Here is a 13,889-nt window from a genome sequence, read left to right on the forward strand (position 1 = left end):
AGCTTGAAGTCATGCTGCAGCCAGTTACAAGGGAGGCTCTCTTTTGAGTTTAGAGGCAAAAGAATAACTGCCCCTCACTGGATTTGGTGACCTGATTTCACTTTCCTACACACGCCAACTAAACTACTGCATACCACTGAGTGAATGACAAATTAGCATTTCCCCTTTACTGGTTTCCCATCTCCATCCTTCCACTCTCCATCTTCCCATAGAACCGCCATTGGGTTCAAACTACTGAGTTGAAGTACTTCCTTGCAGCAGTCTACCAACAGGAGTGTCTGGCTCATGCATGGACTCGCATGCACAGCTCTTCTGGAGCTGCTTCAACTCCACATACCGAGTACGCTGGCAAACTATTAGTAGCAATTATTGCCAGTAAGTTATTTGTTGCAACTTTGAAGTGGGTAATACTATTTGTTTTCATTCAATTTCTGTTTCTTTGAATTCAGAATCGTGGAACTACAGCTTCCAAGTCCTGCAGCATCCTTTTTTATTGGATTTAGTCATAAAGTTGATAAACTCTAGATGCTCCGGCTAGCAGGGTAGCAGCGCTGCGCCAGGGCCTCAGCCGGGACGGGGATGGGGGCGAGGGCGGGGAGCGGCTCCGGGGCCCGGCGGGGGTGACGCTCGGTACAGCGGGTACCCCGGCGCGGCGGTGAAAGGCCGGCGGGCCAGGGCCAGGGGCAGGGGCAGGGGCAGGGGCCGGTGCACAGCGGGCGGCGGTGGCGGCCGGCGCTGCTGACGGTGCTGCCCGGGGATTATCGGCGGGCGCCGGCCGGCCCCGCTTTTGCTGCGCCCGCTGCCGACCCGAGGGCGGGGGCCCGCCCGGGGACAAAGGGCGGAGCGAGCCGGGGCCGGGGTCGGGGCCGGGGCCAGGGCCAGGGCGGGCTCCGGCTCCGGCCGCCGCCGCCCACACAGGGCACCTTCCCCAGCCATGTCCCCCAACTACATCCGGAGCTTCTCGGAGGGATGTGTGAGTACGCGGGGCGCGCCCCTGGCCCCACCGGAGCCGGGGGTCCGGCCCCAAAGCGCGCACGGGCCGGAGGGGCCGCCCGCCCGCCTGAGCTCCCGGCCCGGGCACGGCGGGGCAGGCGGCCGGAGCGGGCTGACAATCGCCCCTTTGGGGAAAGTGAACTTTAATTTACGGGAATAAGGATGGTTCTAAGCATGGTTAGGTTTGATGGTGGCACGGCGGTCCGTGCTTTGCCATCACCTGACATCATGTGAATGAATCAGTACAACAGCAAAACGAATAGCCTTTGGGTCGAAGCGCTCAGCTCCGTCTGGCGCCTTCTGCAGCAGCGGAATACAGATAAAGGCAGTGAAACAAATGAACTGGCAAGTGCTAGACAAATTAACGTTTATATAAAGTTAGAAGGAACAATAAAGTGTTGTAAGAACATTATTTTGTTAGAGAGCTACTGCACCCTTCATAGGCAAACTGTCTCCTTTAAAACAAGTAGAATAAAATAAATATTCTGGATAATGAAAAAGAGCAAGTAGACCTCCAACAATAACACTGTTCATTTTTGTTTTTTGTGTTGAATGAACCCTCTGGTTTGCAGCTCAGGCCACCAACAGTAATTGGACAATTCCACACTCTTTTTTTTGGCTCAATTCGAATGTTTTTCCTTGGTGTTTTGGGCTTTGCTGTTTATGGAAATGAGGCCTTGCATTTCAGCTGTGACCCAGACAAGAGAGAGGTTAATCTTTTCTGTTACAACCAGTTCAGACCTATAACTCCTCAGGTAATTATCTTTTTCTGTTATTTTTTTTTCATGGTAAAAATCCAATGTAAAGCAAATTAACTGCAAAAATTAAAGCATGATTTTTCCATATAAGTACTAACTGACTAGGCTAATTATCACTAGCTTTTTTTCATTAATATTTTCCTTTTACTATCCCTTTAGCTATGACTAAATATGGAGCTGTGTTTCCTGTCCTTCAAAATAATACTCACGTTTCAGATCCCAACTAAACTTTTCAAATCAAAACATAACTGCTTTTTACCTTTATTGTCATCTAAGCTTTTATACATTTGATATATATTAAAAACAGACTTGCAAAATGTTCCAATATGCATGTGTTTTAGCTGTTCCAAAGCAGTTGTAAATGATCTGACAGGTACATTTCTGCTACATTTTAGGTATTCTGGGCATTACAGCTGGTGATTGTACTTGTACCTGGAGCCTTTTTTCACCTTTATGCTGCTTGTAAGAGCATCAAACAGGAAGATATTCTCCAAAAGTCATCATACACTGGTTTTTATATCTTCTCTGTTTTCTTAAGGATTGTCCTTGAAGTTGTGGCTTTTTGGCTTCAGATTCAGCTCTTTGGTTTCAAAGTGAATGCAATCTACATGTGTGATGTGGGAGCACTCGATAAAAAGTTTAACATTACCCGGTGCATGGTGCCAGAGCACTTTGAAAAGACAATCTTTCTTATTGCAATGTACACATTTACTGTGATTACAGTGATCTTGTGTGTTGCTGAAATTTTTGAAATCTCATGTAGAAGGCTAGGTATCTTAAAAACTCAGTGATGTCACCTCGCACTCATTTACTGCTCTGTCCACCTGCAGTTTTGTAACAATGGTTTCAAACCACAGCAGAAAAACATCTCCTGTCCTCTATGCAGTGCTGCAAAAGAGAACCACACTCAGGATTACTGAGGCAGAATGGTCACTTGACGTAAACTCCTCATCTAAAAACTTGCACACTATGAGAACAATCTTTGTTTCCATGTCAAGGTCAAAGGCACTAAGATCTCCAAGAGCAATATATTTTCATGACCTGCCACCTATTATAGTTCTGCCTCCAGAGGAGTGCCTGTGTGTGAGGAGATGGTTATTTATAAACACACTTCTATTCACAGCTTTTCTGAACACATGCTATCTGAGTTAATAAGGCCATTGCTCTTCTAGGAAAAATTATTGCAAATTTTTTACATGTTCTTACGGCTTGAGAATTGAGCAATAATAGTGGATGCTCTCTGTGTACCAGAAAGCATTCCAACGTCTTCCCAAGAAGTGCCACTGAGATGCAACCTGCAACTCAGCCCCCAGGGGCAGAGGCTCCTGGTTAGGCTGTGGTGACAACATATCCATGGATACCAGCTTACTTTGCAGAGGCTCAGCTACTGTCACCTGCCTCCTCAGAATCCCCTTTTAAAAGTGAAAGAGTAGCATGGTATTCTTTGTGCTGACTGCAATGCCTCATTATGTTTTGGCTTACTGTGTAGAAGACTTTTACCAATTTAGTATGATCACATTTTGAAGGAAGAAAAGGGCTTTTTAACAATTTTGCATAAGCGGCTTCAAAGTGTCAAAATAAAATCTTAGAGAAAAGCCTTTCCTAGGCCCAATCATGATTTGATTTCAATGTGTTTTGCTTGTGTGTGACTGCAGAATTGGGCCCACAGAATTTTCTGATGTTTGTGTCAGGTTTAACTTTTTCTTGCTCTGACTAAAGCTGCTAGAGTAACAGTGAAAAAGAACTCTGCATATTAAAATTATTCTATGCAGTAAGTGTATTGGGTTAGGTTAGGTCTTAAACCTTTTATAGGCATCAGATATTTTTGTGTGCAACAGCTTCTTCTTAAGGTTTAATAAACATATTAAATTTAGAAGTGATTTCCTTGTGCTGAAGTGAGATAAAGGAAAGAAAACAGATTTCAGAATCAGAAAGAAAGGAGGAGGAAGTTTCCTGTATAAAATATCTATATAGCTATAATAGCTATAATAATAGCTATTATATATAGCAAATAGCTATAATAACAATCAACTATTTTCCATCTGTTTTTCAAACATAAAAAGCTGAGATCCTGATAACAGAATCTGGGTAATTTCAGAAATATTTAGAAAATTCTGGAAAAAATCTTAACAACTGTTTTACCACCAAGTGTTAGCTAATTAGTCCAAAGCACAGCTGAATTATCATAGCCTTGTAATTCTCGCCCACAAAAGTAAACCTGATAAATAAATGGAATAGCAAGTTTTAGGTGTCTTGGATTTGATTGAATCTGGGCCGTTTAAAACAAAGTGGGCTACAACTAGATGTGTGGTTTTTTTAAATATGCTGATCAAGAACAAAACTATATATTTCAATACATTTGCTATATTAAAGCATTAATATTATTTTTCCCTATGAAAATAAGTTATATGTTGTCTTAAAGAAATGTCCAGTCAAAGCTATCAGATTTATGCAATATTAAACTAGTTATTTGATATTTGCAAGCATTGCAAGTGAAATAAAAATCACTGTGCTAACTTCTTGTTTACATAATATGCCATGTTCTTTGGTTGATACATGTCTAATTTTTCTCTGTATATGTCAATATCCATCTGGAATTATTCTTTCCAATTGAAAATTGTAATCTCAGGTAAAAAAAATATTTAGAAAAACATACAGTATATAGAACTACTAAGAAAAAGAATGTACTTTCATGTGCTAGGAACAGTTGTTACCAACGGTACACTTGGAATCCCAATTCATCAGTTATTTGTATAATAATAAAATAACTTAATCATAGCCTTGTCAGTATTTTCCCTGGTGCTCAATATGTCATTGCTTGTTGTTCTTCTGTAAATTTCCAAACACTTCAGAAGGGTCAGAAGAGTGCCAAGACCCCCAAGCCCTCAGGAGTTCTTTAAGTCCTTGTTAACATCAAGAGCCTTGAAGAACAAGTACTAGCATGGGACTCTCTGAGGATGCATAGAGTGATTTAGGAGCTGGGCTACTGATCACCATGGCCTTTTTCTTTCTGGTCACATTCTGGAACATATTAAAAATTTCCCTTCTTCCAAATCAGATACACTGATTTTTTTTCTGCATTTCCTTTGGAATTAAAATTGTCAAATTCCTCAGTCTTTCATTTAAATAAAAAAGTGCATTATTGCCTTTTAGTGCAAATGTTTTTCTGTGCCTCATTCTGCCATTAGTTTCTGGAACACATTGATGGAGATATTATGTCCATGTAAAGAAATCATTTCCCCATGGATGTCAACACTTCTCTTTCCTATATTTGCCATTTTTTTCCTGGCGCTCATTGTATTCTCAAATGTCTATAAACTTTTCTTTTGCTTAGTCTTCCAAACTCCCACCACTTTCATTCTCATTTACAATGTTTTCTATTGGCTTCCTACCACCCTTACTCCCTCTGAGATTGATATGCCTTCATGCATTTCTCAGTGTTGAGCTGATTTTTGCTCAAAGGCTTAGCAAGTATTTGAGACAATCAAGAAGGCTTTTTTTTGTTTGTTTTTGCCATTAAGAAAGGAATTTATAATACAGCTGGGGATTCTTTGATTCAATTCTATTTCTTTACACAGCGAACATGAAGTCCTGTCTCCCAGAACACTGAGGAAGCATTTTTGTTGCTTACATCAGGTTCACACTGTAAGTGCTTCTTTGACTTTTTCATTGTTTTCCACCATACTCTAGCCACCTAATTTTCACAGATAGCACTCAAAGCAATCCCCAGCTTATGTGTTTGCAGTCAGTTTTGTCTCTAGTCAGACATCATGACCATTTCAGTTCTCACTTAACAAAGAGCCGTAATTGTGACATGATTGCATTTACATCAAAGGTATAGCTGCTCTAGGCCAGACAGCCTCTAGTATAGCACCACAGCATCCCAGTCCTGTAACCACTCCTTGTTCTCTCCTTTCATGGATTCCTCTCTTCTGTTCAGACATCATTTCCCTTCTGTTCCCTTTCTGGCACACTCCCATGCCGGCAATGAGACAACACAACCACCTCTCCTACCCTGTGCCTCCCTCCAGCAAGCACCCTTCTTTATGCCCTTTATACATTCCCTTCCTTTGCAAACAGACACTTTGAGATTGAGGTTTGGCAAAAGGGCTACCTAAAAGAAATGTAAAAATAGTTTTAACTATGCCATCAGAATGAGGTATATAGACACTAAATTTATATTGCAATAACTTGTGAGATTCATTTAAAACCATTTTGCTTCAACAGTTCTCATCCTGTTCTTATCCCCTCTCTGCAAAACCAGAAAGCCCTGGGAGTTCCTCTGAGAAAAAGTTATCTGGGAAGTGGTGATCCTCTGAGATGCATGCTCCAGAGCTGACAGACTTTCTGATAGCCATCAGGAAGCAGCCCAGTCCTATTAGCCAGGCCATGGTAGTATTACAAAATGTGGAATATGTTAAATTTTCTTAAGGAAGGATTTTCTTTGCTGTTTAATCTTCAAATACTTTCAAGCTTAATCAACAAGGGAGATTTAATCTGTGAAAACAGACAGCAGCTAACAAGCAAGCTCTAACTGATCTCCAAGTGTTAGAAAAACAAATCACTTGGTAGTAGAATTGCCTTGTTTACCAGGTTTACATTGTTTGCCAGGTTTAGAGCTTGACATCCTTCATCCATCTCAGACCCTGGGGGAGGTTAACAAAGCTTGGAAAGAGGGATGCCCACTGGTAGCTGACACAAGGAATGCAGAATTTACAGGCCACAGGGCCATTTGGCAGAACTCACAAAATAAGGAAGAAACTAATGAGGCCACTCAGTTACTGTGCTGCAATCAGCTCCAACTAGGTAAAAGGCAGTTCTGGCAGGGGGAAATCCTCACCACCAGCTCATGGACAAGTGACCCAAGAAACCCAGTGACTCAAACGAGAAAGACTAAACATGGTCATCAATTAGCAGAACAAGCAAGAGAATCATTAACTAACAGAATACAGAAAACGAATTAATAAGAGAACTATTGTTCTCTTATTAAAAAACAAAGCAGCCTTTGTTTGCTAAAATGTATAAATAGCAAAGTGCTGATAGTTGGGGTGCTTGATTTATGGAATACCCCGGAACCCAGGCTCGTACAACTCTGAAATGAATAATCAATATCTCTCTCGAATGTGTATTTATTGACTTGTTGCATTTCGGGTAACTAATGCGATTTTTGCAGACAACAGTTTTTGGGGATGAAGGGCAGAGGCTCAGAAGAAAAGGCGCACCTCAGCCCCCAAGGGCCTCAGGGACCTTGGGAAGCCTTGGGGCAGCCCAAGGAGAAGTTTCAGTCTGAGAAGCGATTTTACTTGCAGGTGTACCTACACATGCCAGGTGTGCACAGCTCTCTGGGCTGGCCTTGCCAAGGGGAGGGAGGCAGAAGGGACGGGGAGGGCGTCTCTGCTCAGCCCTGGGCAGCCGGGGCCAGGCCGGCTGCGCCAGGGAGCAGCCCTGACCGCCCCCAAGTCTCCAGCCCTTCCTCACGGCTGCTGTGGGATGCGTTTCAAGCACCAAGGGGCCACGCAGGTGGCGTTCGAGGCTGTAGGTCCCCAGAGACAGACGGACGGACGGACGGACAGCCCCGCCCGCCCCCTCCTGGCCCGCAGGGGGCGCTCCCCTCGCCCCGCCGCCGGCCCGCCCGCCCGCCCACGGCGCCCGAGCCGGAAGCGGAAGCGGCGCGCGCCAGCCCCGGGAGCGAGACCTGCTCGCCGCCGCCTCCGCCGCCGCCCGCGCCATGGCGGCCCCGGCGCTGCCCCCGCTGCCGCCGCAGCTCAAGAGCATCCAGCACCATCTGCGGACCGCGCAGGAGCTGGACAAGCGCGAGCCCGTGGTGGCGTACTACTGTGAGTGAGGAGGCGGCCGCGGCGCCGTCCCGCCGGGCCTGGCCCGGCCCGGCCCGGCCGCTGCTGCACAGGGCGGAGCGCTCCTCCCCTGCCCGGGCGGGCGGGCGGCCCGCGGGATGCGCGGAGACGCGGGGGCGGGGGGGAAGCCCCACCCCTGGGCGGTGCGGGGTGGTCGCGGCAGCCGCACTCGCCTTTCCCCTGCTCCGTGCTTGCGGAGTTCCAGCCCCTCGGCGGTCGGAGCGCGCATCCCGGCTGCCCCGCCGTCGGCTCGTACGACACCGTGTAAAGTGGTCCTGATGGGACGGTCCTAATAAGCACCGCAAAAAATAACGTTTAAGAAGTTTCTCAGAGTTTTTTGTTTTCCTGAAAAGATCTCCCTTCGGTCGTGTGTAAACCTGAATAAGCGTTTTGAGTTTGAGAATCTTTAGTGCTGATAGAAGCTTTCATTTTCTCCTCTGTGAGCCTTTGTCACTTTCTCGGAGTTCTCAAAGGGAGGTTTGCTCTTTTTCTGCTTCTTTCGCTGAAATGAGCACAGCAAAACCTTACTGGTAAAACTTGCAAATTGATATGTAGATTTTTCAAGCTGATATGACTTCTAATAAGAAGAAGCTTATGGTTGTCTAATGGTTGTCAGCATGGACTGTGAGTCTTTCTAAAAGACTTTTTATAGTGAATTAAGAAATACAAGCTTGCTGTTAGTCTTAAATTCCTCTTACAGTTAAGCCTCACTGGTAAAGGACCTAACACTAGCAGGTCACCAGAAAAGTATGTTTATGTTGTTGACAACTCACCCTTAAAGGGAAGGAAGATGGGTCATCACAGTGTTGGTATTTTTATTGAGATAGGAGGTCGTTGGAGGGGTTTACTTGTCTTGTCTTCAAGAAAAATGAAATAAAAAATAGATGAAGAACTGGTACTTTTTCTTTGTAAGGTGATATTAATTTAGAAGAATGAGTTAGTGAAATTCAGGTTTCAGACAGCTCTGAAAAAACTGTTGTCTGAGTGACAGAAGAATAATTTTACCTTTCCTGTGTAAAACAGGAATAGTGTGCTAACATGGAAAAGTGCAGCCAGGAAGGTGAGGTAGCCACATACTAGAACACTGGATGTTCTCACCCACAATAAAGAGTACTCACTCTTTATTTACTGGAAGAACACAGGACAAGTGACACTGTGTGTGGCAGGAAGCAGCAGATAGGTCAAGTTGCACTGAGGGGTTTTTTGTTTGTTTCTCTTTATTTCTTTGGATTTTTCTGCCAGATGTAGCACACTGTCTGCCTATACAAGAAAAAGACATGCATTAGTGTAGGTGAAAAAATACAAGTCTATTTTAAACCAGAAATGTTTTAGTGTTCAGTCTCTACTTTTCTTTGTCTTCTGCATTCTGAAACTTACATCTTAGTGTAGAGGGAAAAAAAGCCTGTGTTGGATAATTACTATTTTCTGTAAAGTCACTTGCCTTATCTGTCCTAAGTAGTCCGGAAATTTTATTTTTTCATCTGAGTACTTCAACACATCTAGTTCATTACTGAATATAGCAAAGACTGTATTCTAAAGGTATCTGTTTCATTACAGTATTATGTAAAGTAAAAACCACTGAAGCTCTTTTTCAAGTTAGGTCTTGCTCAGATCCTTTGTTTTTTTAAATATACAACAGAGAAGAATGTGTTTTCACCAGTGTTCCACTGATGACACGTCCTCCCATGGTGGATGAGTTTGTCCTGATTGAAGAAAATGCAGTACTCCTGCCCCATAGTTGTTGTTTTTTCCTTCATTTAGTTCTGGCTTTGAAGCAAAAGTAAGGTTTATGAAACATTAATTTTTAACATCAGGGGTTTGGTATAATTACATGGAATCCCAAAGTATTAATTATTAATATTGCTACTTGTCAAAAAAAATATACTGTATATACTCCTAGCATGCTATGAAAAGTAAAAGCCTTACTAAAAAGGTAGAGTTTTGGAAGTGTAGAGCAGGGGATACAAAAAGATTTCAGTATTCCTTTCAGATAATGTTTTGAAAGCCATGTGGATTTATGTAGGGTTAAAGTAACACTTCTCATTAGATGCTTCACTGAAAAAAATGAGCATCTCTTTCTGGAGCTTTTGAAATGGGTTTCAGAGGAGCTCTATGCATTTTATATAATGTATTGTATGCAAGGAATAGAGTGCAGAAAATGCTGTGTGCTAGATTGCGTGGTATTCTCTGAGCTGGTGCTTCCCCAACAGCCTCATCTGAGGCACATGTCTGGCACCGTGCATGTCCCAGGAGCAGGGGGCTGCTGTGCCTGTCACCCTGCATGTCCCGTGCCTGGCACCCTGCGTGTCCCAGCAGCGGGGGACTCCTGTGGCCTGTGGGGGACTCCTGTGGCCTGTGCCTGGCACCCTGCGTGTCCTGGCACCAGGGGGCTCCTGTGGCCTGTGCCTGGCACCCTGCGTGTCCCAGGAGCCTGGGACTCCTGTGGCCTGTGCCTGGCACCCTGCGTGTCCCAGGAGCAGGGGGCTGGTGAGGCACAGCAGAGTGCACCCTGTGTTGTTGAAAGGCCGTGTTCCGTCACAAAGCTGCTTATGCAGCCACTCTGTGAGAGGGATCATTGGTTAGCTAGTGGATGTAACCATCAGTCTGAACAGTGATGTGTTTATAGCTTTGGAATGTTGCCGTAAATGGGTCATACCCAGAAAAAAGCTTCAGTCACAATATTATTAATGTTGCCATGGCACAGTAGTTTGTAGTATGGGCATATGTATGCTAGGTTTTAATTATGGTAATTTTAGTTAAATTGCATTTTTATATGTCTAATAATAAGAGCTGTATAATGTGTTATTAATAATAATAATAATGCAAATTAATTTGAGGATCGGATGCAAGTGGACTCTGGCAAGATGTGTTTGCAACATAACATTGCTTTCTATAGCTTAGCAATAAAATTTTCCGAGAAACTACTTACTGCTCTTGTTAATGTTTTTGTCTCTCATCATAGGTGCTGTAGGGGCACTCTTAAAGCTGGAAATTTATGTGATAATTACATAGTGTATTTGCCTTTTTTTTTTCTTGTGTTGTGCATTTTGAGCATTAAGCTAGCATAAATCAGAATGCCACCTAAAAAAAATGCTGTAGTCCTTCTCTAGCTTCTCATTCCCAACCCTGGACTGCTTTAGAAGCAAATGTTGATGTAATTGTATGATGAAAGACAATAATAAGCTATTTTTCAGCCAGGCCAATGCACTGCTGCCTAAACAGCTGTGCTCCCACACAGACAAAGAAAAAGAACAAGACACAGTGCCTGGGGGCAAAGGCAGGACTCCTGCTTTTTTGGTATTGCTGACGTATGTTGATTTACAGAAACTGTAATTTAATTAACATTAATCTGTTTTACACAATATAAATAGCTACAGCAGGGATTATTTGTCTTTTTCAACTATCACATAATTTTCCACATGAAAAGTAAAATGTTGAACATTGATGTTCTTGTACACTCCAACACAACACTTCTTGTTGTGGTACTTCCACATTGCAAAAATTTAAAAACTGGTTTGTTGCTGGTAATCCTGTGTAATCCTTACAAAACCTTCATTCTTAACCTTCTTTTATTCAGATTCAGATTCAAAGCAGAATATGATTCAGATTCAAAGCAGAATATGATCCGTAGCTTTATATGCTGTGTGTATACCATTACCTTTTTAGCCCTGTTATTAGTAGATGGATGTAATTGATTGAAGTAATTAAAATATTTTTTCCTGCCAGTGTTCACCATATATTCACATGGTTGTAACATTTTTTCTACCTAGAACACAGGCTGTAGAGAAACCAGGTTTATTTTTTAGAAATTTTTAGTAGGACATGATTTCACAAAATAATTTTCCTTTTAAAGAGATTAGACACTTAATGGTTAACATAAGTGTCCAGCACTCTGGTAATCTACCGCCTTATTTTAAAATTGTTTCTTCCCCATATGATACTTTTTTCATTTTTGTGTTATTTGTTCATCATTGTCATTAAGTATGTAGCTATTCCAGGTTCAGTAAAGGTCAGTTTATTCAGCAGGTATAATGGAATACCTGAAAAGTATGCTACATTGGTTGCCTAGCAAAGGGCAAATATGCAATTGGTGGTCAATAAAATAACTTTTTATGTTAAAAACGTACTTGAGTCTAACTGTTTGACCATTTTGAGATGTTATTTTGCAGACACAAGGAGGCAGACTCCAATAAAAAAATCTCTGGCCTGTAAAAACTGAAGAAATCTTGTCTCCAACTGTGGCATAAGCAGTTGGACTGATGAGTTGTTTTGTCGGGTTTTTTTACAAATTGCAAGGTTTTAGAGGTAACTGTATCTTCCAAAAACTTAAAGTTTAGAGTTAAAAGCAAGATTTTCATTAATGGCTGTTGTTTTCAGCCTTCCAGTTGCATTGTTAATCTCTTTGCAGAAATGTATGGTAGTCTGTATTTACTGAACATTAATGTTTTAATTCTAAAGTCTTGAGAGAATGCCAGTGGGTTACCAGAAAAGGACTGATGTTTCATGAACAGTGTTTGGATAATCAATGAATTCATGTGAGAAATTATGTTTCTAGTAACTTTCAAAAAGCAAAGTGTGGTGATTTTTGCTTCACAGTCTACTAAATATCAGAAAAAAATAATGTAAGGTAAGTAGATATGATTTATATAAAAGAGGCATGAAAAAAATCTTCAGTTTTTAATTCTTGAGATAGAAAAGCATCAGAGAAATGCTTCCAGACTCTTGTATTAACATTTGTGGTTTTTGTGAGATCAAGCAAGAGAGAAAAGCAAGAGACAACTTTTATTACACAACTAGTTGACAACCTCTTGAACCAAAAGTCATTCAGCTTTTAACAGAAATATCCATCTGTTAAATGTGACTGGCTTGTCATTTTCAAGTGCAGTCAGACACCTGTGAAACAAGCTTCTCTCTGCATACAAATGATAAGAGATTTTTAGTATTATTATTAGAAAAAAAGGACTGTGAAGTTCATGGCCAGACTAAGAATTTGGGAAATACAGTTACTGTGCAATTTTACAACTGAAATACCATTATTTTTTACCAATTCTTATCCTTTACCTATCCAATTAGTCCTTCTTAATAGGAATTACTAATAATGGTCAAATATTTTAATTGATCTTTTAAATTATTCAGTTTTTAATTGTATCTTGGTGCATTCTGAATGATAAATTTAGAAGATGCATGTAATTAGGAAGTATTAATAAAATTAAAAGTAAGTGGTATTTGCTGTATTTGGAGAGATTTAGCACATGCTTAGTAACCTCATTTCTACTGGGACATTGTGGAATTCAAATGCATAAAAAGCGTGCTTGTAGAATTCTGTATCTAATATGATCAAATCCCTGAGCTTTCCAGTTTAAATATTCAGATTTAGTCCATTTGTAAAAGTACATTTTCTGTATTCTCATATTGCTTGTGGCAGAGAACTATTTTGTGGACTACTAATACAACAAATGTTTTAAAGGTTTTTATTAGAGCTGGCATACAAAAGAATAGATTTAATCTGTTCTTTACTCAGGGTAAACTAGTATGTGTAAGTCAGTATTTAAGTAAATACCAGTTTCATAGTGTACTGTGAGTCTTGATTCTGCTATGAGTATAAGCTAAAAATTTTTCTCAATTTAAACTTCTCCCTTTGCCTTCTATTTTTTTTTCTGTTTTAAGTCTTTTGTTTGCTCTGATTATTTCAAAGATTTGTAACTGGGGAAGACTGTGCTTTTAAAACTGCTTTGTCGGCAGAGACAGAAAAACTAAAAAAGTGGTGGGAATAACAAAGATAATTGTATAAACTCCACGATCCTTAAAGCAGACTGTGGGTAGTGGCAAAAATTAGGATGATATTAACTGTTGTGTAGTATTTTGGGCTTTGCTTTGATTACGTAGGTAATATGTTAAAATAATCTGTTCTAACAGAGAATGAGAATGTATAGAACAAGTGTACTTCAGAGATTGAAACCTTTTCTGAGTTACATGTATTTGTGTTAAACTCCTAAACTTGTATAGTGTAAATATACTAAGGTGCATTTTTCCGTCATATAATTCACCTTTTTTTTTTTATATCTATCTTTTTTTACTCCTCTGGAAGTAGAATTAACAACTGTCTTTTCCTGCCTGAGGTATGCTGCTGCCTTTGAAGGAGGGGTGCATCAACATCAACGTTCTGATTTGCAGAATCACAAAACTGTTGAGGTTGGAGGCCTTTGTACATCACCTTGTGCAATGCCCTGCTCAGAGCGTAACCACTGGGGCAGGTTGATCGGGACTCTGCTGGAAGTTTTTG

At 41.4% G+C, this 13,889-nt stretch overlaps 2 protein-coding genes across 3 annotated transcripts in view; both read left to right on the forward strand.

The window, feature by feature from the left end:
- The first annotated feature begins 865 nt into the window (after positions 1-865).
- Positions 866-4,529, forward strand: GJE1 (gap junction protein epsilon 1). The gene is made up of 3 exons (XM_066545699.1): positions 866-973; positions 1,566-1,748; positions 2,147-4,529. The coding sequence occupies exons 1-3, from the start codon at positions 935-937 to the stop codon at positions 2,540-2,542; spliced, it is 618 nt and encodes a 205-aa protein (XP_066401796.1). The 5' UTR covers positions 866-934; the 3' UTR covers positions 2,543-4,529.
- A 2,910-nt stretch (positions 4,530-7,439) lies between these two features.
- Positions 7,440-13,889, forward strand: part of VTA1 (vesicle trafficking 1) — a 38,101-nt gene continuing 31,651 nt past the window's right edge. For both annotated transcript variants that reach the window (XM_066546897.1, XM_066546898.1), the window contains exon 1: positions 7,440-7,588. In XM_066546897.1, the coding sequence (XP_066402994.1) occupies positions 7,480-7,588 (109 nt within the window). In that variant the 5' untranslated portion in view covers positions 7,440-7,479. The remainder of the gene's footprint in view (positions 7,589-13,889) is intronic.

The sequence above is a fragment of the Molothrus aeneus genome, chromosome 3 (genome assembly GCF_037042795.1).
Source record: "Molothrus aeneus isolate 106 chromosome 3, BPBGC_Maene_1.0, whole genome shotgun sequence".
Classification (NCBI taxonomy): domain Eukaryota; kingdom Metazoa; phylum Chordata; class Aves; order Passeriformes; family Icteridae; genus Molothrus; species Molothrus aeneus.

Coding starts and splice junctions, on each gene's coding strand:
- GJE1 (XM_066545699.1), top strand. CDS start 935: ATGTCCCCCAACTACATCCGGAGCTTCTCGGAGGGATGT. Junction 974..1,565: donor GGAGCTTCTCGGAGGGATGT/GTGAGTACGCGG, acceptor TCTGGTTTGCAG/CTCAGGCCACCAACAGTAAT. Junction 1,749..2,146: donor TCAGACCTATAACTCCTCAG/GTAATTATCTTT, acceptor GCTACATTTTAG/GTATTCTGGGCATTACAGCT.